General features: G+C 40.4%; 1 protein-coding gene across 4 annotated transcripts; it reads right to left on the reverse strand.

Moving 5' to 3' along the window:
* Positions 1-609: 609 nt before the first annotated feature.
* On the reverse strand, positions 610-24,191 carry tdrd7b (tudor domain containing 7 b). Of its 4 annotated transcripts, none has more exons than XM_056369792.1 (20): positions 24,073-24,191; positions 21,980-22,186; positions 21,268-21,412; positions 16,480-16,687; positions 12,052-12,134; positions 10,533-10,741; positions 9,248-9,616; positions 8,844-9,151; positions 8,571-8,763; positions 8,061-8,172; positions 7,691-7,893; positions 7,471-7,605; positions 5,221-5,304; positions 4,905-5,039; positions 4,644-4,754; positions 4,349-4,497; positions 3,986-4,248; positions 3,658-3,841; positions 3,233-3,393; positions 610-2,042 (listed from the first exon to the last, which is right to left on the reverse strand). In XM_056369792.1, the coding sequence occupies exons 2-20, from the start codon at positions 22,184-22,186 to the stop codon at positions 1,834-1,836; spliced, it is 3,468 nt and encodes a 1,155-aa protein (XP_056225767.1). In that variant the 5' UTR covers positions 24,073-24,191; the 3' UTR covers positions 610-1,833. The 4 variants fall into 4 exon arrangements, with proteins under 4 accessions (XP_056225767.1, XP_056225768.1, XP_056225770.1 ...); XM_056369793.1 differs by lacking the exon at positions 24,073-24,191 and adding an exon at positions 23,448-23,568; XM_056369795.1 differs by lacking the exons at positions 21,268-21,412; positions 21,980-22,186; positions 24,073-24,191 and adding an exon at positions 19,061-19,114.
* Positions 24,192-25,121: the final 930 nt, after the last annotated feature.

Below are 25,121 nucleotides of genomic sequence, written 5' to 3' on the forward strand. Positions count from 1 at the left end.
ACCTCTCATATAGACTTTATTCCAAAAACATCTCTTTTATTACCTTCCGGTCACTGTTAAACAAAATGGAAATGACAAAGTAATTATTATCATCTAGAGAATATAAGTTAAATATAAATAAGTTCATTTTACTTGTCAATTGTTAACAACAATGCAGCTTTGAGCTTTGTCAGGTTCGCTGTCTTCAGAATTGGAGAAGCATTTGAACATCCAAAAACATGGTGTGTCAGAAAAAAAGTCACATTTCAGAATAAAATCCCACATCAGGCCAACATTTGATGGTGGCACTAGAACCAACCATAAGCAGAATATCAAATTATCCTCTATTTGAAAATCTACTAATTTAACACTACTGGTAACTTAATCTGCTTATTATTATTATAACATCAAACTATATGTGCACACAACTCAGAAAGGTCTGCAACATGCAGCACATGTAATCTGCTGAAATTAAAGTCTTGTTGTCACAGAATAAGAAAGGAGAGATCTTAACCCTCTAAAGAGCATAAAGTCGCAGTGCGTCAGTGTTTCACAGGTGGAGAGGAGATGGATGAGACACTGCCGTCACATGAGTCAGGACCTGGGTTTTAACACATGCATTAACTGATATGTTAGTGTTTTTTTTTTTTCTTCAAAAAATAAATTTGAAAAAGTCACATTTATCTTGTTTACAAATGGTCACAATGTAACTTTGATTTTATCAGCCTTCAGTTCAGTCTCTAAATGGAAAATCCCAAACCACCACTTATTTACAATACATGCAGGGCCAGGATGAACCACTGAAAACAACTGATGTCACAACGAAAAAAAAAAAAAAAACAGAAAACATATCTGATATTAAGTGTATCACTCCTCAGCAAACTCTATTAACTCCTGTGTCCTGCTTGTCCAGTAAGTACAGCAGACTCCATAAATACATATTAAAAGGGGCAACTGCAAAAACATTGACATTTAAGACACTTCCCGTGGATTACCAAAGTAAATTTTGCACGCTGTCTTTGAGTTTAAATAAATTAATCACAAAATAAAATATTTGTCTCAAAACTTTGACTCAACTCCTCTATGTGACTGACTCGTCCATTTCTCCTCCTCTTTGGGGAATGTTTGCTCTAACTTTTTTAAACTTTACGACAATCACAGAAAGCAGATTTTGTAAACAAATGCATGTAACATCTCAGAGCATGTGAAAACTTGCTGAGTTAATTTGAACATTTTGTGCCCTTTGCATGGTGCTCACATTGGCAGGGTTGAGGGTATTCAGGCTCCCCAGTATGACACACACTAAGACTGGATGCGCTCACGGTATTTTAGGATGCTGCTTTGGATTAAAGCTCATACCAAATGGTATAAGAATGCATGTTGTATCATTTACGCAGCTTGGTGAGACTATTATGGATAGATTTAACCGTTTTTGTAATGTAAATGTGTTTGTAGCAAGTTTGGACTTGACCACAACATCATGCATGGGTGTATTATCCAATGGTCACACTGCAGTCACTCAAAATCACATCATAACATCCTTCATTGTACAGCCCCTAACACAACAAGCAAGTGGCTACTAGGCCTACACCTCTTGTCTTTCTGTCAATGCCAGTCCCCACATACGATCGAACCTCTCAATTTCCCTTCATCTCGTAACTTCTCTAACTTCTCTTTCATTTCATTCCTCTCTTCTTTTCTTCCCTCCTCTTTCACTCTCCCTAAATGGTAGATAGATAAAGATGGATAAGCTTTTCCTATTTAATCTATCCACAGCTCATGATGTCGTCACTGAGCAAGAAGACAACAGCTTGACTAGTAAGACTTGTTGACAATCTTCTTTTTTTCTACAGCTCATTGCTCATCAGCAAACTCAGCCATGATGTCATGCACCCAGATGTCCCTTTCTTCCTGTGAAGTGTCGACCAGGAAGACCGTCATCTTTCTGTCCCACGGGTTAGTGGCTTCCTGTATGGTCTCCAGCTGGGCCACGAGTGGTTTCTTCTCCACGTGGTTCCTGAAAACGATGGAAGCTTCTTCTGACCACTGCCTCGGCTTCACGCCTGTGGAAGCGTGACAGAGAGGAATGAGTCAGTTATCAGGTCCAGTTCACTGTCACATAAATGACACCGCTACATACATAAAAGAAACATCTGGTTGGCATCAGATAGGCAATCACTAGCTTGAGCTTTCCTCCCAATGTTGACACAGTGCATTTACTACCTTCTCTGCTCAGTTATCAAATGTTATCAACACGCTACCCACCTAGAATGATTATAATCCAAACCTGGCTTTTGCAGTAAAATGAAATACCATTGCATATTTTAATTAAGTTATATTTAACTTTACTTAGCATTTACTGGGCCTTTACAAAAATAGAAATGTCTTCATTAGTGCAGGTTTAGATTAAATTTGACTCAACTTAATTGTCATTGCACACATTATGTAAAAAAGTTTAGCATTTAACCAAATCAAATATCAAATACACATTAATACATTAAATACAATAAAATTTAGATTTAAATAGCAATGCTCTATCCACCTAAAAGTATATATCTATATATATTATATAAAGTATCTATCTATCTATCTATCTATCTATCTATCTATCTATCTATCTATCTATCTATCTATCTTTCTTTCTATCTAATCTACCTGTTTACCTTGTCTTAATTTTCAAAATGAATCTGCCAAATAACATGTTTTTGACATGATACAAGATCAATTTTCAATTTTCAATGTCTACACAACAAAGTATTTGAATAACTTATTATACATATTTTTCTAATTGAATTAGTAAACAAATAGAGGTGATTGATGCAGCTCATTTTACCGAAATTCATGCTGCTTGATGAATCTCTAAATATAGAATTAAATAATTAATTGAATAATTAAATAATATACAACATATAGTGTACAACAATTAGCTTTATATTTTAATCATCATGAAAAATTCTCTTTTGTCGTTCTTTTTCTTTTTGGGTGGGTAGGGGTACATTTTGTGACTTCATCAGTGTCAACAGTAGAGAGCTGACTCAACCCAGGGATGCTGAGATTCATGGTCAGTCCCTTAAACCCCCAGGGCACCATAAGTAAAGGAATTCATAATTTTTGCTATTAAGATTTGCTGTGACATTTGTTCCATTGCACAGAAAATGTTACAATGGAATTGGATGTAGCCGAGGCTCATGTAGAGTTTGAATCATCGGACTCTACCCAGGCAGAGCTTCGTGTGTAGTTCGACTCTACTCACCAGCCAGCTGAGCAGTGATTCCCTGGAACGGCAGCTGTCTGAACTCCTTGATCAGAGGTCTGAGCTGGGTGCAGCTGACCAGCTCATGTTTACCATAGTCCAACTCATAGACAGACACCAATCCATTGGTCAGAACTCCCTTCACCAACACACGATGCCAGCTAAGAGAAGAGAGGGGTGAAGACTAGTTATAGGCAGAGCACAACTGTTTCCATTTGGCTTGTTACCAAATATCCACAACAGACACAGACCTCAAATGCTCGGTGGAAATCAGAGTAATAGATCCTACTTTTATTTAGTTAGCTTTGAGCCAGAGCTGTCGGTGTTTAAAAGCAGTATCTAGACCGTTCAAAATCGTAACAGCTTTGATCAAATTTTCCCTGTTTTCATGAAAAGAAATTAAATTTCATCATTGCTTAACTCACTTGTTCTCCACTTTAGCAGCATATATCTGATTCTTCTCTATGTTGAGTGGTTTCTCTTCAGTTTTGTTGTAGTACAGAATCATTTCTCCCATCAACACCACCAGTTTGTACATATCTCTCCAGGGCTGCAGCACAAAGTGGCCTGGATGGCACGCCACTGACACATATACATCTATGTTGTTTCCTGAGAAGAAAAGATTAAGGCTACAGTCAGGCCAGATACTTAACTGTCCTGCACTAATGCATACGTGACTGATTTAATGCCATGGAATTTTTTAAATAGCTATAATCAGTCCTTTCCATTTCTTCTTCTGTTAAATAACATTACCAGCTGGGGGAAGCTCTAGTAGTGGTGGCAGCTGGAGAGAGGGTGAGGGGGATGATGGTGTCTCTGGTGGAGTGGTGGTGGTGGTAGTGGTGGTTGTTGTGGTAGTGGTGGTGGTGTTTCCTCCTCCACTTCCTCTGGGTCCTGACAGAGCCCTTCTGAGATGAGGCTTGGCTGGGACAGAAGTTGACGTCGGACTACCGTTAGAGGAGTCACTGGTGCTGGAGGTCTTGGAGGATAAACTGGGTGTGGAGATCTTAGCAGGGCTGTGAAACGAAATTCACAAACAAGAGATTTAGTGTGTAAAGTATTACATAAGATAGACAGCAAAGCAAGAATATAGGTGAGTATAAAGCAGCAGATAACCTGTGGCTCGTCAGGAAAACATCTGGTTGCTGTTTAAACAGGTCAGACTGGGCCATCTGATGGTTGAGGCTGCGGGCCGGGTCGTGGAAGTTCTTATCGGTGAACAGGTGGACGTAGACGCAGCGCTTGGTTTCGTCCACCTTGGCAACCTAGGGGGCAATGAAAAGATGGATGTGAAACATACACGAGGGAAGACCTGAGGAAGGGAGGATGCAGGTACAGCATATACAGAGAACACAGACAAAAACAAAGAAACTAGACACCACATGTTTAAGAATGGCGGAAAGAGAATTACCTTCATGCTACAGTCAGTGATGTTGAGCACTTTCTCTCGCAGCCACTGGACAGCATCTGGAGTCCAGGATCCAACACTGACAACCAGGTCTGCTAGACAGCACTTCACAGCCTAAACACAGGTTGTTGGATGCGTTTTGTTACCGGATGTGTAGTATAAGGAAGTGATGAAGTACATACAATTATAATATTACATGACAATCTTTGAATATTTAGTTTCTCTTGACTGTTTTCCATTGTGTGTCTATGAAAGACTGCTGACCTGTGGTGGGATAGCCATAAGGTCACGGAGGAACAGCGGTGGGATCTCTCTCAGCTCAAACACCTCTACAGATGCCTGGACACCCATGTCGATAAACAGGATGTCCAGCACTCTGCTGCCATGGAGGTTAGTGATCTAAACACAGAAACATAGACAGGGAAACACAGAAGACTTTCTTTTTGAGCTAAGATCAACAAGGCAGCTACACCTGCCTCCATTGTGCAATTGTAACTTTATTCTTTTTGTCTAACATAAATCATATGTGGACATGTTTAATAATTCACAGTCTGTACTCCAGGGAACAGTGGCGTCTTACCTCTACACGGGACCATTTGCCTTTGTAGCGGGCCATACATCCTTTCCCGCAAAAGGGTCTGGACACCAGGAACTCTGAAGTTACCTGGAATAAAATATATTTCATCAACATGTGTCATTGAGAAACCAGAGTTGTCACTGTTATCTTTGACCTACTTTGAACTACTTCCTCTGGATTGGTGAGGTTACTGAGTATGAGTAACTGATGCTTTATAACTTCAATAAAATTACACTGTAAAAGCTCACAAGCATTTCACAGGTCCACCCAGGTTGTTGCAAGCGTACACTTCAGTGACTTCAAAGATTAGGACTCTAGATTTGTCGTTACTTGAAATGGAAAAGGGTTGACGTTTTAAGAAATTAGAAAAGCAGATGGTATAATTATGAATTAGAGTTCTGTTAACCATCTTACTTCTACATTTATTACAGCAGTTGGCTCCAGTTGAAACATTTAAATGTTTTTGGGGTGGGCCTACATGAAATGGACACATTTTGGGGCAGGTACCACCCCCTAGGTGTACTTTTCCAGGCTATGAACTAAATGCGGTGTCACCCATGTCCTCTGTTGGACATTCCCCTTACCTTTCTACCAGCCTGAGACAACGGTTGGCCTAAAGCCACATGACCATATGCCCAACCCATGTTTGTAGGAGCCCCATTGGCAGATATGTACCAGTATGTGTTTGCATATGATTGGTTGTTTTATATTTTTTCTGTCTCATACTTCCCCTATTTAAATGTTGCTTGTAATGTGTTTTGTGATGACCCTGATGAATAATGAAGTTCTTCTGTATACTGCAAGTGCTGCTGGACTTTTGACCTCTTTCAACTATTGATTACTAAACTGCAAAAGTTCTTCTATGAGCTTTTCATTCATTACTCTTCACCCTATTTTCCTCAGGTTGCGGAACAATTGCAAGTATGAAAATGTTATTACTTTCCTGTATGCTTAACGGTTTCATATCCACTGTCTCTGGAATAGGAACATCAGATTGGAAGAAGACATTTCAAGACTCCACACTATGTTTACCTAAACACTGACGTAGAGTGTTACTGAGCTCCAACCACAAGGACAGCAGTGGCACACCTAGAAAAAGCATCGGCTCCACTGTGATGCTAACAGATTAAGTGGCTTGGCAATGTCTTAACTCCAGATTATCAACCTAATCTCAATCTGTCCACAACTCCGCCTGAGAGAAGCAACACAGCACAAATACATTTCACAAAAAGATTTTAAGATGAATGTGTGAGCCTACTCCGTTCACTCCCTGATAATATGGAGTCAAACTAAACATGCTGGGGTGAGCGCGCGCACGCACGTACGCACGCTCACACACACACACACCCGCACGCGCGCGCACACACACACACAAAGCTAAGCATCTGGTCAGACATATAAGCATATGACAAGGAAGGTACATACTTTTTTTTTGTGTGCACCCCATATGTGTGTTCTTTTTAAAATAGTAATTCTATATAAATATATAAATACTGCTAATGCATTGCTGCACTGACAAAAAAAAGGGTGACATGTAAAGCTACACAAAGAAAAGACAAACAAGAAAAATAAATGGATAGAACATAGAGGAGCAAATGGGCAGTCCAAATGCTCTGAAGACTGTAATAAATACAGAGACATAGTTCCAGAGTCAAGAGTGGGCCCCATAAATGAATAAAATGATTTAATGATGTTAAAGGACAGAGGTCTATAACCATAAACTTGGTTTGTAATCATAAAGGCTGGTGTTACTGTCAACATATTGCATGAATAGACCAAAATCAACAATGCATTATGCTATCTCTCTGTACTTTCACACTTACCTACCCTCTCACTGACACACAGAGCTAAACTAACTGAATTCTACTGAGGACAGGAATCTTTTTTTTCTTAAAGGCTCAGTAATTTATTTTAGCAGTTAGCATTACTTAAACAAGAGTAAATAGTGGTGACTAGTTTCTGCTATGGATTAATAAACGTGGTGTGGGTTAACGGCACCAGGACAATACTATGGGATGTACTTAAACTAAACAACAGTGGCTATGTTCGTTATAATGAAGGTCAATTAGTGCGAGAGCAAAGCTCATTGATGTATAAATAGTAATGTATAGCATTACTATTATAGCCATAATAGCAATAATGTTTTAAATAGTTTTTGGTTGACAGTGGAGGCCTATGGCACATTTGGATTACCAACTGAAAACATAAAAGCTTTTACAGGGACTGAGACATCAAACACATCATGATGTTAACCTGTGAGTGGAAGTACGTCTCGATATTCTCCAGTATCTCATTCAGCTTGGCAAGGCCTCTGGATGGCAATTGACAGTAGATGGTCCCATCTGAGCAGACACTGCTGACAGTCACGTTCATATAGGCGCTGTTCACCTGAGGAGAGCGACTGATAGAAGTTTAGTGTGTTGTATACTCTCACTCACACACACACACACAAAGACAAATTTAGCTTCTGTACCTGTAATGGGCTTGCTAGCGTCTTGTCCTGCAAAGCTTTCATACAGGCAGCGTTGATGTTGACATCATCATCCTGCGACGTGTCGTACAGGACGACAAGAGGAGTCTGCCCTCTCTCTAGGATCTCAGCCAATAGGATCCTACCACTCGCCATCATCTCAAACTTCTTCAGCACTGCAGGCTCCTGACAAAATGGCTCCAGACCTGGACAGACATACACACACGCACACAGACACACACACTGGTTACATCAATTTGAACTAGAAGCCAAATGATCATGGTGAAGAGAAAACAGGAGAAGCAAGAGGATAAAAGAGCTTCTTTCTGATCAAAATAACTGATTTGCTGATGATGTGTTGATTCAGACTCACCTGCTAGCTTACACTTGGTTGCCTGGAAAGGCAGTTTGAAAAACTTCTCGTTCAGCTCGAACACTTTGGTTTTGCTGATCACCTCTGAGAAGCCATGATCCACATAGTACACCTACAGAGCCAAGGGTAAGGACAATAGGGATCACTACTGTTTCCTCTCATCCAAACATGATTATTCATTATCATTTTTACACACTAGAACCCTTTGGTTTTAACAGGAGGGGGGATTAAGCAGGATAAACTGGGATGGTGGCATCTCAAATTATTTTAAAAAATGCATATAACTTTTTTTTTAATCATATGATTTTATTCATCTATCTACTGACTTTCAAATAAATTTTGAATGTTTCAACAACAACCTTGGAAAGTAAAATAAAAGAGGAAATCATACTTGACCTCCTAACCGTTCCCATATCTTAAGCAAATCATGCTCATCCTTACAGTTCTTGATCATTTACATGGCATTCCATCACTAGAACCCTTGGTTATTTCCTGTTTTTGATCTCTCACCTTGACCTTGTCGGACATGACCTCACAGACTTGTGCCCGCAGAATCTCCTCTTCTTCCTCAGCTCTGACAGCAACAAGTTGGCCCGAGCATGGAGATGACAAAGGAGTTGGACTGCTTTGGTCCAGGCCATAAAACTCCCTCATTTCATCCTCCATGGACTCCTGGGCCTGGGAGTAACCCTCACCAATGTACCTGAAAGAAGGGAATAGACAGTTAGAGATCCAGGAACTACTGAGTCTTGCAGCACATTCATACTCACAGTTCTCTCCTACCTGAGTATAACTCCATTGGTGTTGGTGGCCTCCACCACCAGCACAGAGGGGTACTCCTCTTTGGGGATCTGCAGAGAAGGCACCGCATGGTTACTGAGCCTCCTCCCCAGCTCCTGCCTCACCCTCAGCTCCTCCTCACTGGTTGAAGAGTTCCTCCTATTGCAGTTTTCATCCTCTCCTCCTCCCCCCTCAGTGCTGCTCCTCCTGTACAGGATGGCCCTCTTGGGGTTGTCAGGCATCGGGTAGTCAACAGTGCAGATGTCAGAGAGGAGATGAAGGTTCTCCAGGACATGTCCAGGCAGTTTGGTCTTGTAAATAAATAAAATATAAAAAAATATTAAAGGCAGCTTGCTCCAAAATTATGTAATGACATGTATATGGTAGTCTTTTAAAGTGTTACTGACTTTGTAGGTGTCCTGGAAGAGCTTGGGCAGCGCATGTGCCCACAGGCCGTTGGAGTACTTTACCAGCAGCTCTTCCAGTTTCAGCTTCAGGTCGGGGCTGAGGGTTGCAGGGGAGGAAGGAGGACTGGGGGACGAGGAGGACGATGGCGGAGACCGAGGAGAGCGAGACCCAGAGCGAGTCAGATGGGTGGCGGGGAGTCTCTGTTGGGCAGGGGAATGCAAGGGTTTATCTGTCGGGGCGTTTGAAGTTGGGGCGTGGGCAGTGGTGGAGTTTGGGTTAAGTATGGGTGAGGGGGAGGATGTAGTGGTCTGTTCCTTGGCTGGGTAGAGAAGAAGCTCTGATGGGTTGCTGCTGCAGGTTTTCTCTACCTAGAAGAGAAAATGGAAAGGACTCATTATAAAAGACTGAAAATGAAAACAAATTCATGAATTAAGCATTGTTGTTACAATAATACAGTTTTAGAATTGATATTAATTTGTTGTTGACAAGAGTGAGTGCATCATGACTTCTTCCAAAAAATGTTCTTGACATCTAAACAAAATCTGTAATTTGTGCCATATAAATAAAAGCAACTTGAATTGTCTCAATGTAGATGATAAACTAGTATGACAAAGGATTACTTTAAAATTTGGTCAATAGTGTTTCTATGTGGAGGCACATTACATACAAAAAAATCTAATGTGGATTTTAAATTAAACTCAAAACCTGTTTATTTCCCCGTCGAATGTTATCAGAATAAGCCGAGGTTCATGAATTAAATACTGCTGAAAATGGCACTCTATTACTTGCTTTCATCCTCCTCTGTGTTCTCTGGAATATACAGACTGATATAACATTGCAGGTGAACTGCTTAACATATACAATATGACATCATAACCTATGCAAAGTAGACTGTACAAGGCAAAAAGATTAAAAATTAGTTATTTCCATTGCCATTAAGAATTTGCATATAAAGATCATGCAGTCTTTCATTGGTACCATTGTATTAACATTTTATCACAAAATATATGTAGTGAATACTGAAGGTATTGAGTGTATTTTGTCATAATTCCCATATTAATTCTTGAGTTATGGACAAAAATGTGTTTGTGAGGTCACAGTGACTTTGACCTTTGTTCAACAAATTCTAATAAGTTCATCCAAGTGAATGTTTGTGCCAAATTTAAAGAACTACCCTCAAGGCATTCCAAAGATTTTGTATTCATGAGAATGGTGTGTACGGACAAAAAGAAAAAATAATTCCTCTGGCATAAAAACAACTTTACAGATGCAGGGAATACATACAGTGCATATGTGTGTCCAGGTCTCCAGGTCTTTGATGGCCTCAGTGGGCAGGTCTTGTTTGTACAGCTCTCTGTAGATTTGAGGAAGCTTGGATACCCAGAACCCATTGCTGTACTTCCCCAGGATCTCCCTGATGCGACCCTGGACCTGCTGAGGGTTGTAGGGCTTTCCTTTACCTGAGCTGAGGCTCTCATTCAGATTCAAGGGTGCTGGAAGATCAGAAATCAAGAAGAGAGATTACACATACACACACACTGATTCAGGCAGATACTGCTTCTACAACGCTGATCCTCTGTCCTCTGAAACTGCTGGATTGCATGGTGTGCTTTTCTCCAAAACAAAGGCATTTAAGTCATGAAAGAGGAAGGTGATTTGAATTACAGAAGATAGAAAGATCGAAGAATGATAATGAGGTACATCCACAACCCAATACTCTTCCTTTTGCCCCTGCATATGCCTTTACGTGGACTGGAATTCCTCTATAGGTTCAAATGAGCTACAGAAGAAGAGTAGGAGAATTTTCTATCCAGGGGTCTCACATTAAAGGAGCTAACTGTAAGTTTTGCTATTGTTACATAGCCAACGTTAGCATTAACAACCAGTCTAGAAGAAACTTTGCAACATCAGCATAAGGCTGTCTCCGGCCGTCCATGCTAACCAGCTAGCCCCGGTCTGGCCGGACTGTCTTGTCACTTTGCAACGCTGACTCACTGTAGTGTTTGGGCTGCCCTGAAGAAGTAGCATATCATAAACTATTGTACTGTAAACAGAAGGATGACTGAAGCTCTTGGTAAGAGTGGTAATCAAAATAGCTGTTAACGCTAACTTTGGCAATGTAGCAATAGCAAAACTTAGAAAGAGCTCCTTTAATATTTAACATTTCCTCTTCACTCAGGGTTGTCTCTATATAAAGGAAGTACAGGCTTTTCAACTGGTCAGTATCACTGCTTTAACAGTTTCTTCCTGTCTTTAGGGGCCTCAAAGTGCTGGACCCTTTAAAATATGTGCCTCAGAACTATGCAGCTTATTACAGGTCAGTGCTTTTCCCGAGGCCATACATGGCGCTTCTTCAAACAGGCAACATGATAACAAGCACATCCTTAGTTTAAGTAAAGGCTTGTGGGAGAGGAGGAAGGCTCACACAGACAACACAGACACTTGGGAGCTGATATAACTTCAAACATTTTAAAATAGACCTCATGTCCACAGGAACCTCAGAAAGGCAACTGAGATGGGGTTGCTGTTTGTTTCTTTTACAGATGACAAACCCATGAAGGTCTGTCAGAGACAGATACAGAATTTGACACTTCACATGATGTCACAGCCTGACAATGAAGAGCTGTCGCTTACATAGTAGAGTCTTCAATGTAAATGTCCACTGGTGGTGCTTAGAGCAGCTGGTCACTATTTGAATTGTTTGCAGTAATATAGGCCTTGGCAATGTTTCTGTTCGCTTAGAGGACAAAAAGCTACACAAAATGTATTTTGAGCATAAGACAGAGCAGCCTGTCCTACTTACGACCAGTCTGTTGGGAGTTTCTGGAAAGGTGAGCGTGTACCTCCTTATGAAACCGTGAAGGAAGGGTCATCCTCTTGTCTGACCTGGACACATGAGAACACAACAAGCAGGAGGATTTACTTTCTTTGGCTTCTGGAGGAGAAGACAATTGTGAACAAGACAGACTTTCTCTCTTTTTATAACCTCCAAATCCAGTGACATCTTTCTAAAGTTTCTTTTTCTAAAAAAAAATCACCAGGTTTAAGTTTTAAGGCTCATCTAGGTCTGGCTCTGTGTGGCATGGAAGAATATTACTTCTAAGCAAACTACTGTCTGAGATCTTTAAAAAGGATTTTGCTCAAATCTCAAAGTCTAACCAGATAAAAGTTCAGTGCAAGACAAAGTCTTTTTTTGGTTTGTCCTCAGTATGACAGTCCATTAATCAAACTGTCTCCATCCCCCATTGGTCTAGAGAACAATGGGTTTTGGGATACTACACATTGGCTAGTACATTGCACTGCAACATATTAGGTACTGCTCCTCAGACCTAGACAGTGAGAAACTCTGAATGTACGGAGAGATCTCTATATTATTTAACATATCCACTTCTTTTTGCACATAACAATGAATGATTTAATTTTAGTAATCGTATCTTATAGGTCAATCCTCTTCTTTCCGCCCCCCCTCCCATACCCTTTGTCATTAAGATGAGTTAGCTTGATGGTATAGTAACTACGTTGTTTAAACTTTTCCTCCCTTCTGTCTTGTCTAAGCCTATCGTCCCCTCTCTCTCTCTTCAGGCACAACTTCTGGCTCACTCAGGCAAATAGCTAAAAATGGAAGCAAGCAATCAATAAACAGAGCGAAAAGGCTATTCTATACGTGACTCTCAATGGCTGTGAAAAGGTTTGAAGGACTTCACTGCCCATACATACAGTGGCTTCAGAGAGTATTCAGACCTTTTCACTTTTTGCACACTTTATTGTATTGTAGATTTTGTTGTAAATAGATAAAATTGCCATTTTTGTCCATCACTATACACTCAATTACCCATAATGAGAAGCGATACATGTTTTTATAAATTTATGCAAATATGTAAAAACGTAAATCTTAATTTAAAAAACTCTTCAGACTTTAATTCATCACTGTGTAGAAGCCCCATTGGCAGCAATTGCAGCCTCGAGTCTTCTTGGGTCAGTCTACAAAAGCTTTGCACTCGTGGATTTGGGCAGTTTATTCCATTCTTCCTGGCAGATCCTCTCAAGCTCTGTCAGATTGGACAGTGTCTGTGAGCTGCCATCTTCAGGTCTCTCCACAGATGTTCTATGTGGTTTAAGTCTGGCCTTTGGCTGGGCCACTCACAAACAGCTAGAGACTTGTCCCAAAGCCACTCCAGCATTGCCTTGGCGGCATCTCTGGGGCATTGTCATGCCAAACCATCACCCCAGTCTAAGGTTGTGTGTTCTCTGAAGCAGGTTTTCTTCAACGATTTCACTGCATTTGGCTGCATTCATCCCTCCCTCAATTCTGAGCAGTCTCCCTGTCCCTCCTGCTGAGAAGCAGCCAAATAGCATGATGCTGCCACCACCATGCTTCACCATAGGGAGCTGGTATTAGCCAGGTGGTGAGCAGTGCATGGTGTTCACCAGACATAGTGCATGAAGTTCTACCCAGAGGGTTCAATTTCTGTTTCATCCAACCACACCTCATGCCCTGAGTGTCCTTTAAATTACTTTTATATGCCTTTTACTCAAAGTGGCTTCTGTCTAGCAACTCTACCATAAAGGCCTGATTTACTGAGAGCTGCTGAGATTGCCATTCTTCTGGCAGGTTTTCCAATCCTGCAGAGGATTTCTGAAGCTGTTTGAGTGACTGTAGGGTTTTTGGTCACCTTCCTGACTGCCAGCCAGACAGCCAATGCTAGGAACTCTAAACTTCATCCATTTCACGGTTATTGAGGCCATTGTGCTCCTGGGAGCACTCAGAGAATTAGAAGTGGTTTTGTACCATTTTGTATCAGTTGCCCTTTCTAAACTATGTGCAATCATTTCAGTGTTCCACAGGTGTACTCCAGTCACATTATGAACACTTCTCAAGGATAAATACAGCCAAACAGGATGCACTGGTCTGAATACTTGAATGAAATGAGAGATTTCAGGTTTTTATTTTTCATTTTGTAAAAGTTTCTAAAACATGTTTTAATTTGTAATTTTGGTTAATGAGGGTAGAGTGATGGAGAAAATGGAAATATTATTCATCTAAAATGAATCAAATCTACCGCACAATAAAGTGTACAAAGAGTGAAGGGATTTGAATACTTTCTAAAGCCACTGCAGATCATGGAACATAAAGTCAGCAATCTGTGCACTCCACTGACCTACATTTTTTTACTTTGTGGCTGGTGGAGGTGGTGAAATGAAATTGCAACAGTCTCAACCACCACTGGTGGTCCCCTGGACTGAAAACAAATGCTTCAGGAGTCAAGTTCGTATGTTACTTATAGCCTAGCCTTCAATCCATCACTTCCTGAAGTGACCAAACTTGGCTTTGTAGTGTAATATTTGTTTGATGGAATAAATGTGATGATGTCCATTAGCAGCAGTTGAGAGGAATTTCTTTATTAGAAGCCTAATTTTTACTCTTCCATAAAAATGAAGCAACTTTTGAGAGTACAAAGGGTACAATGCAGTCTAAAAGAATAACAGTAAAGTTGGCACAAAGTTAGTTAAAGTGGTGGTTTTCTGGAGCCTGTTAGACCAAACACAGTACTTTCATTCTTCCATTATTTTAAAACTTTTGCCAAAGGAACCTGTGATTTCACTGTGAACAACTTTGTTGGATTATGGCTTGAAAAGTCCCAAGTGGAGCCAGCATTTGCCTGAATGCGACAAAACTCTTTTAAAACAAAACTTCAGCTGTTATTTTAATAAAAACTGGTTTTGTTAAACTGAAATTCGCTATTGGCTGTCACATTACATTTGCTGAATTTACCACTTGCACTCCCATAGTGTGTTCACGCGCACGCACACACACAAACGCATACATACATGCATACACACACACACACACACACACACACACACACACACACACACACACACACACACACACACACACACACACACACACACACACACACACACACACACAAATGATGATAGTGCCAGCATACTGTCCAATGGAAGTTCTAGAGGGATACAGAGAGATGTGCTGATTCACTCTGTGTCGGTTTAGAAGCGTTAATCTACCAAAGAATAGAGCGGGGATTAGAAAGGGCTCACATCCCCCCTGCTCTGGGCTCGTGTCCTCTGCCAACACACCAGGCTTCCCACCCTGTTGCCCCATTGTGCTGTGGAGGGCCAGTAGCCCACTGAACACCCATGGTGACACAGACAGAGGACTGATGTCAGTTGTTTTCACAGCGGACAGACGAACAGAGCCGTGGATGCATGGAAGTGGGAGAACAAGTCAATGAGCTGAATTAATCTTGATTCATTGTTTAAGCAATGCAAATAGATGATATCTAGCAATGTTGGAAAGCTTCTTTAACAACAATAAATCAAATGTTTAACTCAATTAGGATCATGGTGAATTACAGTCGCAGTATGAAGACAAATACTATTAGAATGAGTATTGATTTTATAAAATATATTTGTGCCAATAACAAGCAAAAAGAAAGAGGCAGACAGAGGGAGAGAGAGTGAGAGGAAAGATGCACACAGAGAAAGACAGAGAGAACCAGAATAATCTAGAGAGCACATCATCAGGCCAGTGCTGAATAAGCAGCAGCAGGGAGGCTGTTTGCACTCATAAACCAACCAGAGTTCAACCAAGCTCCCATTCACCAGCAGCCTATTCTGATTCAGCTCAGACCACACAGGTGGGGGAGGGTGGGGGGGTAGAAAGAAAGAAAGAAAGAAAGAAAGAAAGAAAGAAAGAAGGAAAGAAAGGAAATATCTTGAAATAAGCCCCAAATATATTTCTTAGATCAACTATCTTATTAACTATCTCAGATTGTCATAGAATTTATGTTGAAAGCAGCACAATGAGTCTACAGGAAACTGTGAGACCTTCATTCATCTACTTGGATTTCCAAAACAGTGTGGAAGCTGGGTTGGTGACTTCCACATATAATTGCACTGTAAAATCCCACAAATGTGTAGAGGCAAAGTTAAATTATTGTGATGTGAGCTGAAATTGGTCTTTTCTAATTAAAAGCCTGTAGAAATTCTTACTCTTTGGAATTGCAAAATCTAGATTTTGTTTTATATTCCTCAGGACCAAAAAGAGTTACTTGAAATTAATTTGCCAAAATTTCTTTTTATCCAATACAAAAAAGCATCAAATTGATCAAATTCATAGTCACATAGATGCATTACTCTATTAAATTTTTCCTCTGTTTCCAGCTGCTTACTCCCATCTATTTCTAAACCCCCCCTCCTCACTCACTTCTCCACAGGTGGGTTTCCTTTCTTGTTGGATGTGTTCTGATTGGACATCTTGTTTGGATGTGCCCCAGTCTTACTCTCTGACTGGCCATCCCTCATGTCCCTGGCCTGTCTGAAGTCTCCATGTCCGGCCCCTCGGCCGCTGCCTCCTCCTCTACCACCACCTCGCCCGCGGTGGTTCGGCTGCCTCAGTGAGGTTTGAGGTTTGGCTGCAAAGTGAGAGAAAGAAAACAAACAAGAGAAGTTAAACTATGAACTTAAAGAGTCAGGGCTGTGTATCTGTCTGGATGGCAAAGTGTTATAGATAGTGAAATATCTGTAGACAAATTGGATGTGATGAATAACATCATAGCTCCAATTAGCCAGCAAACAGCAACAAACACAATATCACAAATTAAAAATGACATTATCTATCAATATCTGCATCTTTGCTTATGCTATTGGATTTGTCAGTTTAATTGCCCAACTGGATTGTTTAAATATGAGTGGGAAAGGTCAAGGAAATACACCTATTTGTGTTCTTATAATTCAGAGTTAAAATAACAGTATGTAACTTTTTTTTCTTTTCTTTTCTTTTTTTTTAATGAAATATGCTTAACGTGTAAAAGTGCTGCCAAAGGCTTCTGTGACCCAGGCTGATTGAACAGCCTGGTGGTAACACTGCAAAGATATTCCCTTCAAAGTTTTTGAGTGAGCCTCGCCCTTATAAGGGGGACAAAGTCAGGGGTGGGAGCTCAAGGCTGTTTCTGGAAGGCACACTATGACTGACTCACAGGCCAGCAAGCTCCTGATTCATGCATCAGCTGAGACAGCGTACACAGCAAGGATATAGGAGAGTCTCATGCTAGCCCTAGCTTGATTTCCAGAACCTGCATATTGCAGCTTTAAATGAGAAGATTGATATACGTCTCATGTCTGTGGAGCTACAGCAGGAAGTAAGTTAGCTTAGGTTTAGCATCAAGACTGAGAGTAGAGGGAAACAGCTAGCCTTGCTGTCTTTAAAGTTCAAAAAACACACCTACCCACACCTATGAAGTTGAATCATTAACTTGCTGGGGATGAGAGTCCAGGAAGTCAGTGCATCCACAGAAGTTAGCTATAACAAATAATTCTCTGTAAAGCCGCCTTGTCATTTTTACATTATGGTTTGTGTCCAGATTAAGTAAACAAGATTCAACATGAACATTTTCAGAACTTTACAGGTGCCGGCAGGTGCACTTTTACATTTTGGAGATAGCCATGATAGCTGTTTCACTAACTTTATGTTAAGCTAATCCATGCCTGGCTCTAGCTCAAGAGTTAAGACATGAGAGTTATTTCGATCTTCACATCTAACACTCGATAAGAAAGTGACAGGGAGTATTTCCCAAAATGCTCAACAATCTATCTTAATGCCTAAAAGACTTATCAATAACTGAAGAGAAATAGATTGTTTCCTCGCTGCACAATTCAGGAGACTGTGGTTACTCTAGGTGAATGAAACTACATGTGTAAATATAAAAAGAGCATACCATCTAATATAGCATATGGTATATACAGGTTATAGGCTTGAAACTTAACCTGAATAATAAAAATTAAGCTTTTTTTGTTGAAAGTTTTTTTTAAATTTATCTCCTCAGTTTAATACCGTTAACATCACTACTAGCATGATTACTTTTAATATGATTACAACATCGAGTGAGTGATAGTCACTGTCTGTTCAGTAAAAACCCCCAAAATCTAACTGCAATTATCCTAACACAGCAGCTACCAGCCCAGTCCCTTATCACAATGGTGTTACATCATTCAAGCACAGCATGACATCACATTTCTGCTAAGTGACATCCTCATTATACCTTGTTGTGGATAACCCTTAGTCATTTCCCCCCCATCACTCCCTCTTCTTTTACAGTTCTTCATCCTACAGTTTGTTTTTATCTTCACTCTTTTCTTCATTTCTCTCTTCCTCAGCAAGGTCTAGAACTTTCTCATCCTCTCTCTTCTTGCTGAATCTCATTAAATCTTTCCAGTGACAAAACAACAACAAGCCCCTTCAACAGCCTACATATTCAAAAGTCATTAGTAGGCAGTTTTGATTTCTAAATCTTATTCTTTTCTCCCTGAGTGGATATGCTACTCATATCCCATGAGCTACTGGCAGTGAATCAATTAATAAATCAGCCAGTTAATTAATAGACAAATCTTCCAGAGACTCACACACATTACAGAAACTCAGCAGTCACACAAGCAGTCAGGCACAAGCTTAAATTCACATGCAAATATAGACAAGGACAAGCACTCACACACGTACACACACGCACACACTTCAGAGCAGACGCCGCGTCACCTCACCGGCATGGACACACAATCCCTGGTCTGTCTCTGCCTGAATATCAATATCCCCAGGCGGTGAAGAAGAGAACGAGAGGGAGTGAGGGAGAGAGAGAGAGAGATGGAGAGAGGTTGTTTTGTGAATCAGCTGCTCTTCGCTCGCAGCTCAGTCTCAGCTTGTATAGGCTCTATTAGCCTCAAATCTCAACACCCCACCCCACTCTCCCTGACTCTCTCCTTCCCTGTCATCTGTCCACCCCCTCCCTCCTTACCATTTCACCATCCCTCTGCCGTTCTTTTCCTCCAGTCCTCTTGCTGCCACTCCTCCTCTCTCCTCTTTCCTCTCCTCCCTGCACTACCACCTCCTGCATCCTCCTCTGACTCTTGAGAATATTCTGCAGCATCACAGTCAAGTGGAGGTGTATACGCTGCACAAGAGATTTGTGTACATGCTTCTGTCAATGTGTGTGCATATGTGAAGGTGTTTGTGTGATTGCATGTTTGCATATATGCATGAATCGTAGTTTTTATGAGTGTATTTATAGAGCAGCTAAAGTCAGAATATGATGTATAAAGGTTCAAATTTGCGTGTGTGTTGATATAACAACATGTGTGTGTGACCTGACCTCTTTGAACACATATCAGGCTGATACCTGAGCAGTGTTGAACATTGTGAATTGGTCAGCTTGAGTGTGCGTGTGATATTCTTAGAGCCAAAGGAAATGCAGGTCTCCTCTGAGCAACAGTTAAAACAGGCCAGCCATTCATCCACATCCCGTCAGGCTGCACCACGGACACATAGCATTTTACTAATGTTGCATTGTCACAGCACTGACACACGTACACTGGACACTTTCTAGTTCTCTCTTGCTGCAGTCCTGCTGCACAGTAGCACCAGCCCCAAGAGGAGTCTGGAAAAGGTTGGGAAGTATTGTGGTAGTAGAAACTGAGTGGTTGTTATGGATGCCAGAGAAGCCAGAGGAGAACAAAATATAAACCTCCAGGCCAAAACTTATATGGGGCTACATTAGTTTGATCAGTCAAATATTTTGTTGTGAAAAAATTTACAATAACAAACACAGCATAAGAGTAATCCATGCATTATTTACTCAGGAAGTAAGAAACAAGGGACTGAGAGTGAAACTGCTCTGTCATCATCACTATGCAGACAAGAGGGATTTTATAGAGCAGAGACATGCAGTCAGTGGCCCATTTGCCAAATCCAGGCCTTTGAGCATTTCAAAAAGGCCTTTGGTTGATTCTGAGGAAATGAACAGAACAGGCTGCAGCTACCACTGAGGGCACTGACGTCAGGGGTGTCATTCAGGCAGTTTAGAAACCCACATGGAGTTTTCATTCTCAATCAAAATGCTTCATGGGTGTTTTTAGGCTAATTCACTCTATATGCTACTCTACAGTACATACAGGGACTGACCCTATCATGAATTTTATACCTTTATCTATCTATTTATCTGTCTATCCTTTCTCTATTTGATCATTATTTCATTACTTTTTAAAAATCATTTTTCCATATTCACAGTTATATTAGGATTTACAATGGGATATCCTGAGTCATATTGTGTCATACCACATGTATATCAGTGTTGATATACACCCAAAAATGCTAGCATTTATGATGACTTCTCTTTGCTATGTTGTCGAACATGTTTTCAATAGTACTGCCGAGTAGAAATGAAATTTAAGTCATTTATAAACATGTATTGTTCTGTTCCAGTGTTTGGATACACACAAAGACCAAACACACACAGGAGACACCCAATACCAGTTGTTCTTGCAATGCAGCTAAAGTGCTACAGCGCTAAACACTGAGCAACAGAGTTGCCAGACTCATAATTCATAATTCTGTCTTTTAAATGTCCATATTTATTTGCACTCCTTCACTAATAAAATACAGAATACTGATTAAGTCTTCTTCAGCCTGCCATAGATCTTTGAGAATCAAAAGTATAACCACAAGCTTTCAAAGATTAGGCATTTTTAATGCTTTTGAATTAGATTTAAGATACACAACATAAAGAAGATGTTGCATGTATACTCCCAAAGTTTCTGTAGTAAGTGCAATAATATTGAATCCAATACGTAACTGATTTAAAGCCAACTTGTGACTCAATCAGTCTAAAACATCTGTGTAACTGGATAGAGCTGTGTGTTTTCTACAGTCGCCTGATAAAAGGGAGAGTCTATGAGATTACAGGTGGAATGTGCAGCTTGTGAAACTGGATTAGACTCCTTTTGGATATTGTTATGGTAAACACATTCAAGAGCATTGCCTTGCCAATTCTGTTTCTCCCTAAATTACTTTATGCATTTCCTTGCTGTCTCTCACACAGAAATTGTGAAATCCCAACTTGTTTTAAAACCTCCATAAATTAACTTTGGACTTTGATAAGGTAAAGAAATGGCTGCGTAGCTGTGTTACTGCTTGCAAATGCTCCAAGATGGTGGTCCAAAATCTTACCATTGAGGACAAGTGGTGCTGCTGGTTTGACCCTCATCTGGGTGTTGACCAGGTGGGGTCGGCCTGTCTTCTTGGAGCTGCGCTGGCGAGCCACCACCTTGGCTATATGTGCTGTCTCATTGGCCCCTGAGGCAAAATAGACCATCTGAAGAGAAAGAGGGGTATAGATACAGATGGTATTGTCAATAAGAAACTGATCACAAGATCGAGGAAGCTATTAACGCTACCAGCAATGAAAGATAATTATTTAATGTCACTTTATGGACCTTAGGTGTCATCAGTGTTTTGTTTTTTTTTTTATATCTATGTTGACTTTGTGAAGGCCATGGCAGCCTAGCATAACTAGTTAACTATAGCCTGCTATGATCAGTTAACACTGTTACATTGGGGAGACAGCTTTCAAATATTATGGTTGTGCCGGTTGTGCATCATTCAAATTATGCACATAGTAATTTGGATGTATTGTTGTATGGGGTCCTTCAACACTTAACCTTTATCCATGTAACACCAACATCCCACAGAGAAAATGTTACCAGCATTTGGGGGGAAGTCATAGCAGAGGAAATTTGAATAAAAGTAGCTCTTACACTAACAACCCACTGATAAGCAACCTGCTGTCATCAGTTTCTGAATTAAATCTTGATTGAATCTTTTTCAGTTATATGAAATATTGTGTTTTGTGGAACTAGTGACACAGAAAACACACACACACCTCTCCAGATCGGTTGCGCTCGAGGCGGACTACAGAGGGCATGCTGGCTAGTAGTGCATCCAAGTGATTGTGTCCCATTTGTTTATGTGGTATCTGCTCCCCAGTCAGCTCCTTGTACTCTGACTGTAGACGTGACAGTGACACTCCGCCCTTGTTGGCCTGGAGGATGGCCCGCAGCATCTTCTTCACCAGCTCCCCGTCAGCCATCTGAAAATAAAGCAGTCCATAAATAAGCAAGAAAATAAATAAACTGAAACTGTTTTACAAATAGAACAGTTTCAGTGCGGTTTCAAAAGGTGAAAATGGAGACACACACCTTCCAAAAAATAACAATGAACAAGAGATTCAAAAACTGAACAAATCCAAATAAGACTCAGTTGATATATTGACAAATGTAGAGAGTTGACAGAATATTTATTAGCACCACATAAAATGTGTAAATAAAAAAGAAACAAGCAAACAAACAGGAAGAAAATACTGCATTTTGTCAGTATTATTTTCCTATACCTTTTACAGCAGGAAGTAAGTAGTGATTGGCACTGATGATGATGCCATACTGTTCAAATTTGCATGATCTTAGATGAAATTCTCCCTGTGTGGCAATGGCTTACTGGTTAGGCAAGTTTTAATTAACTGCTGATCAGCTTTCCAGAACAAACACTGTATTTCAGTCAGTGCAAACCCCTGTGACAGACTGCAGAGGGATAGTTTGTTTTATATAGTCAGTGTCCATGACCACAGCAAGTATCTACCCCTTCTGTTTTTCTCCTGGGAAAGGGATTTTCATTTACTATTCCACTCATCTGTCTAATAAGCAAGTGTTCACTGCTGAATTAACTCTCCCAAATCCCCCCTTGTTTTTTAAAAGCCACCAAGTATTACTGTGGGCCCCTTGAGACATGTTTGTTAAAGTGCTTTAAGTTCAAGATGTTCCTGATTTCCTACCGCTGTTAAGCCAGTTACATTCCGTCTCCCTCCAGGAGAAACACTTTCAGTTTTCATTCTGGCTGGAGCCAAAACACCGTACAGAGGAAGTAGTAGGAGTAGTTTAAAGAACAAATCTGACACATCGTGTTTCATCGGGAGAGTGTGATGAAGGTTACAATATAAAAACTCGGTGTAATAGAAATATATGGACTTTCTGGCAAACTGGAGACACGCCCTCTACAAGCAGATTCAGCTTTACGCAGAGGTCCAGTCCAACTTTGAAGTTTTTAAAAACAGTTGGCCAGAAATAATCTTTGTGCTCTGCCCTGAGCACACCCAACATTAAGTATTAATATTACTTATGGAAAGACACCCTTGTTTGTGATAAAATGTTGTCTCCTTTAGAAACTATTCTCTATTAAATCTATGCTTTGAACTGAGGCTTTAGGTTTTCAGTACCGAACGTGGACGGTCTTGTGATGAAGAAACTTGTGACAACAAGTTACACTGGAAACAAGTGAAATGACCTTATCATGTTTACCTTAGTGGTAATAAGAAAAATATTTCATCAGGAGATGTGTTTGGGCCACTTGTTGATATGGCCACTTTTTTGCAGCGCAGACAGCACAGCGAAACTATGAATGACGTAACGCGTCACACTTCGACTCCACACCCTCCATCGGGACCAAACTATTTGGATGAAGTTCCTCTGCCTTTTTTCGTTTTCTGAATAAAACTGTCCTTAAATGGTCCGGTCTGATAAAACATCAGCCGCAGAATGTACTGGACCCGGTGAACTGTCCGCTCAGGACCCGATACCGCGCGCAACATCGACTTAAATCCTCCTGCCACCTCCGAGGCAGCGGCTCGTCAAGCTAGCTAGGAAACTCTACTGAAAGACCGGAAACACATAGACCTTGTCTTCATAATAAAACTTTAGAGACTCGTCGAATAGCGGTTACTAGGCATAATAGTCATACAAGTTTTAATTTTGAAAGTCACTACCGGAAGTAAAGTTTTGTGTCCTCGCTAGCTTGAGAGCTTTTGAGCCATCCGAGCCGGTAGTATGGAAGAGGGGAAAAATAATCACCTGGCAAAACTTAGCCAGGAGTGAGTGTTTTAAAAAGTCAATGTAAGTCAGAATAGAAGCTGTAAAAACATTCTACCTTGCTTTAAACAGACGGGATGGTGAAGTTAGGACCTGGTCCAGTCGCTGTCAGTGCTGTCACCGCCGCAGGGCTGGGCTGCAGCCGGAGCTCTGTCCCCGGTGTGTCTGCCAGCCGGTCCAGACACAGCCTCTCCTCCGCGACCTGATTGGTCGGCTGTGCATGGGCCTCTGGCTAATTACACGTCAATATGCATCAAGGGGCCGCGGCATAAGTCACAGGACACATCTCCTGTCCAACCCCAACGAAACGTCATTTCTTTGTCTGTTGGAATGTACAGTATACAAAACTTCTACTTTGGTTTAATTCAATTATTAGTAAACACCTGCTCTCTTTTCTCCTGAGGAAAGACAAAAACAAATTCCACTCATATTCATTCTTCTCATGAATAAATAATAAACATTCCGATTAATCTGAAGATAGATAGGATTAGAGTAGTTGTTTTTGGTTAAATGAATAATGACCATCCAGTGTGGCTTCTTCAGAAGAAAAAAGGAAAAAATAAAATCTTTGCATTTTAAAAGCAGGAACCAGAAAATGTTCCTCACTTTTACTTAGAAAAAGCTAAACAAAAACGTAAAATGCTTTATATTCGGCATAATATTTATTAAATGTATTATACATTTATTTTTTACATTTATTTGTTTATTTATTTCGAATAATATAATATTTTACATATGCATTAGATGCTTAATGCTCTGTCCTTAACTTATTCCACTCTGTAAATTTAATCTACTTTTTTCATTTAATAATCAGTTAGCTTTAACACAAATACTGGTTTAAAAAATCTTAGATAATATTGATTGAGCAATTATAGTGTTACTTTGACCCTTTCCGCTCATCAGCGGTCTTGCACTGCTTTCCCCCAACTATCCTTATCCATGTTTGAATTCAAATCTCTCACAATATTATCATATGTGTATAATTAACACGATATTAATATTTAATTCTTTAAATATCACGATTATTTTACCGGTGGATTACGACGCCCCTAGTATAGAATATTGAGCATAAAAATTCAGTCCAAATGTGACAACTCAAGGAATTCA

This window comes from Seriola aureovittata, chromosome 23 (genome assembly GCF_021018895.1).
Source record: "Seriola aureovittata isolate HTS-2021-v1 ecotype China chromosome 23, ASM2101889v1, whole genome shotgun sequence".
NCBI lineage: Eukaryota > Metazoa > Chordata > Actinopteri > Carangiformes > Carangidae > Seriola > Seriola aureovittata.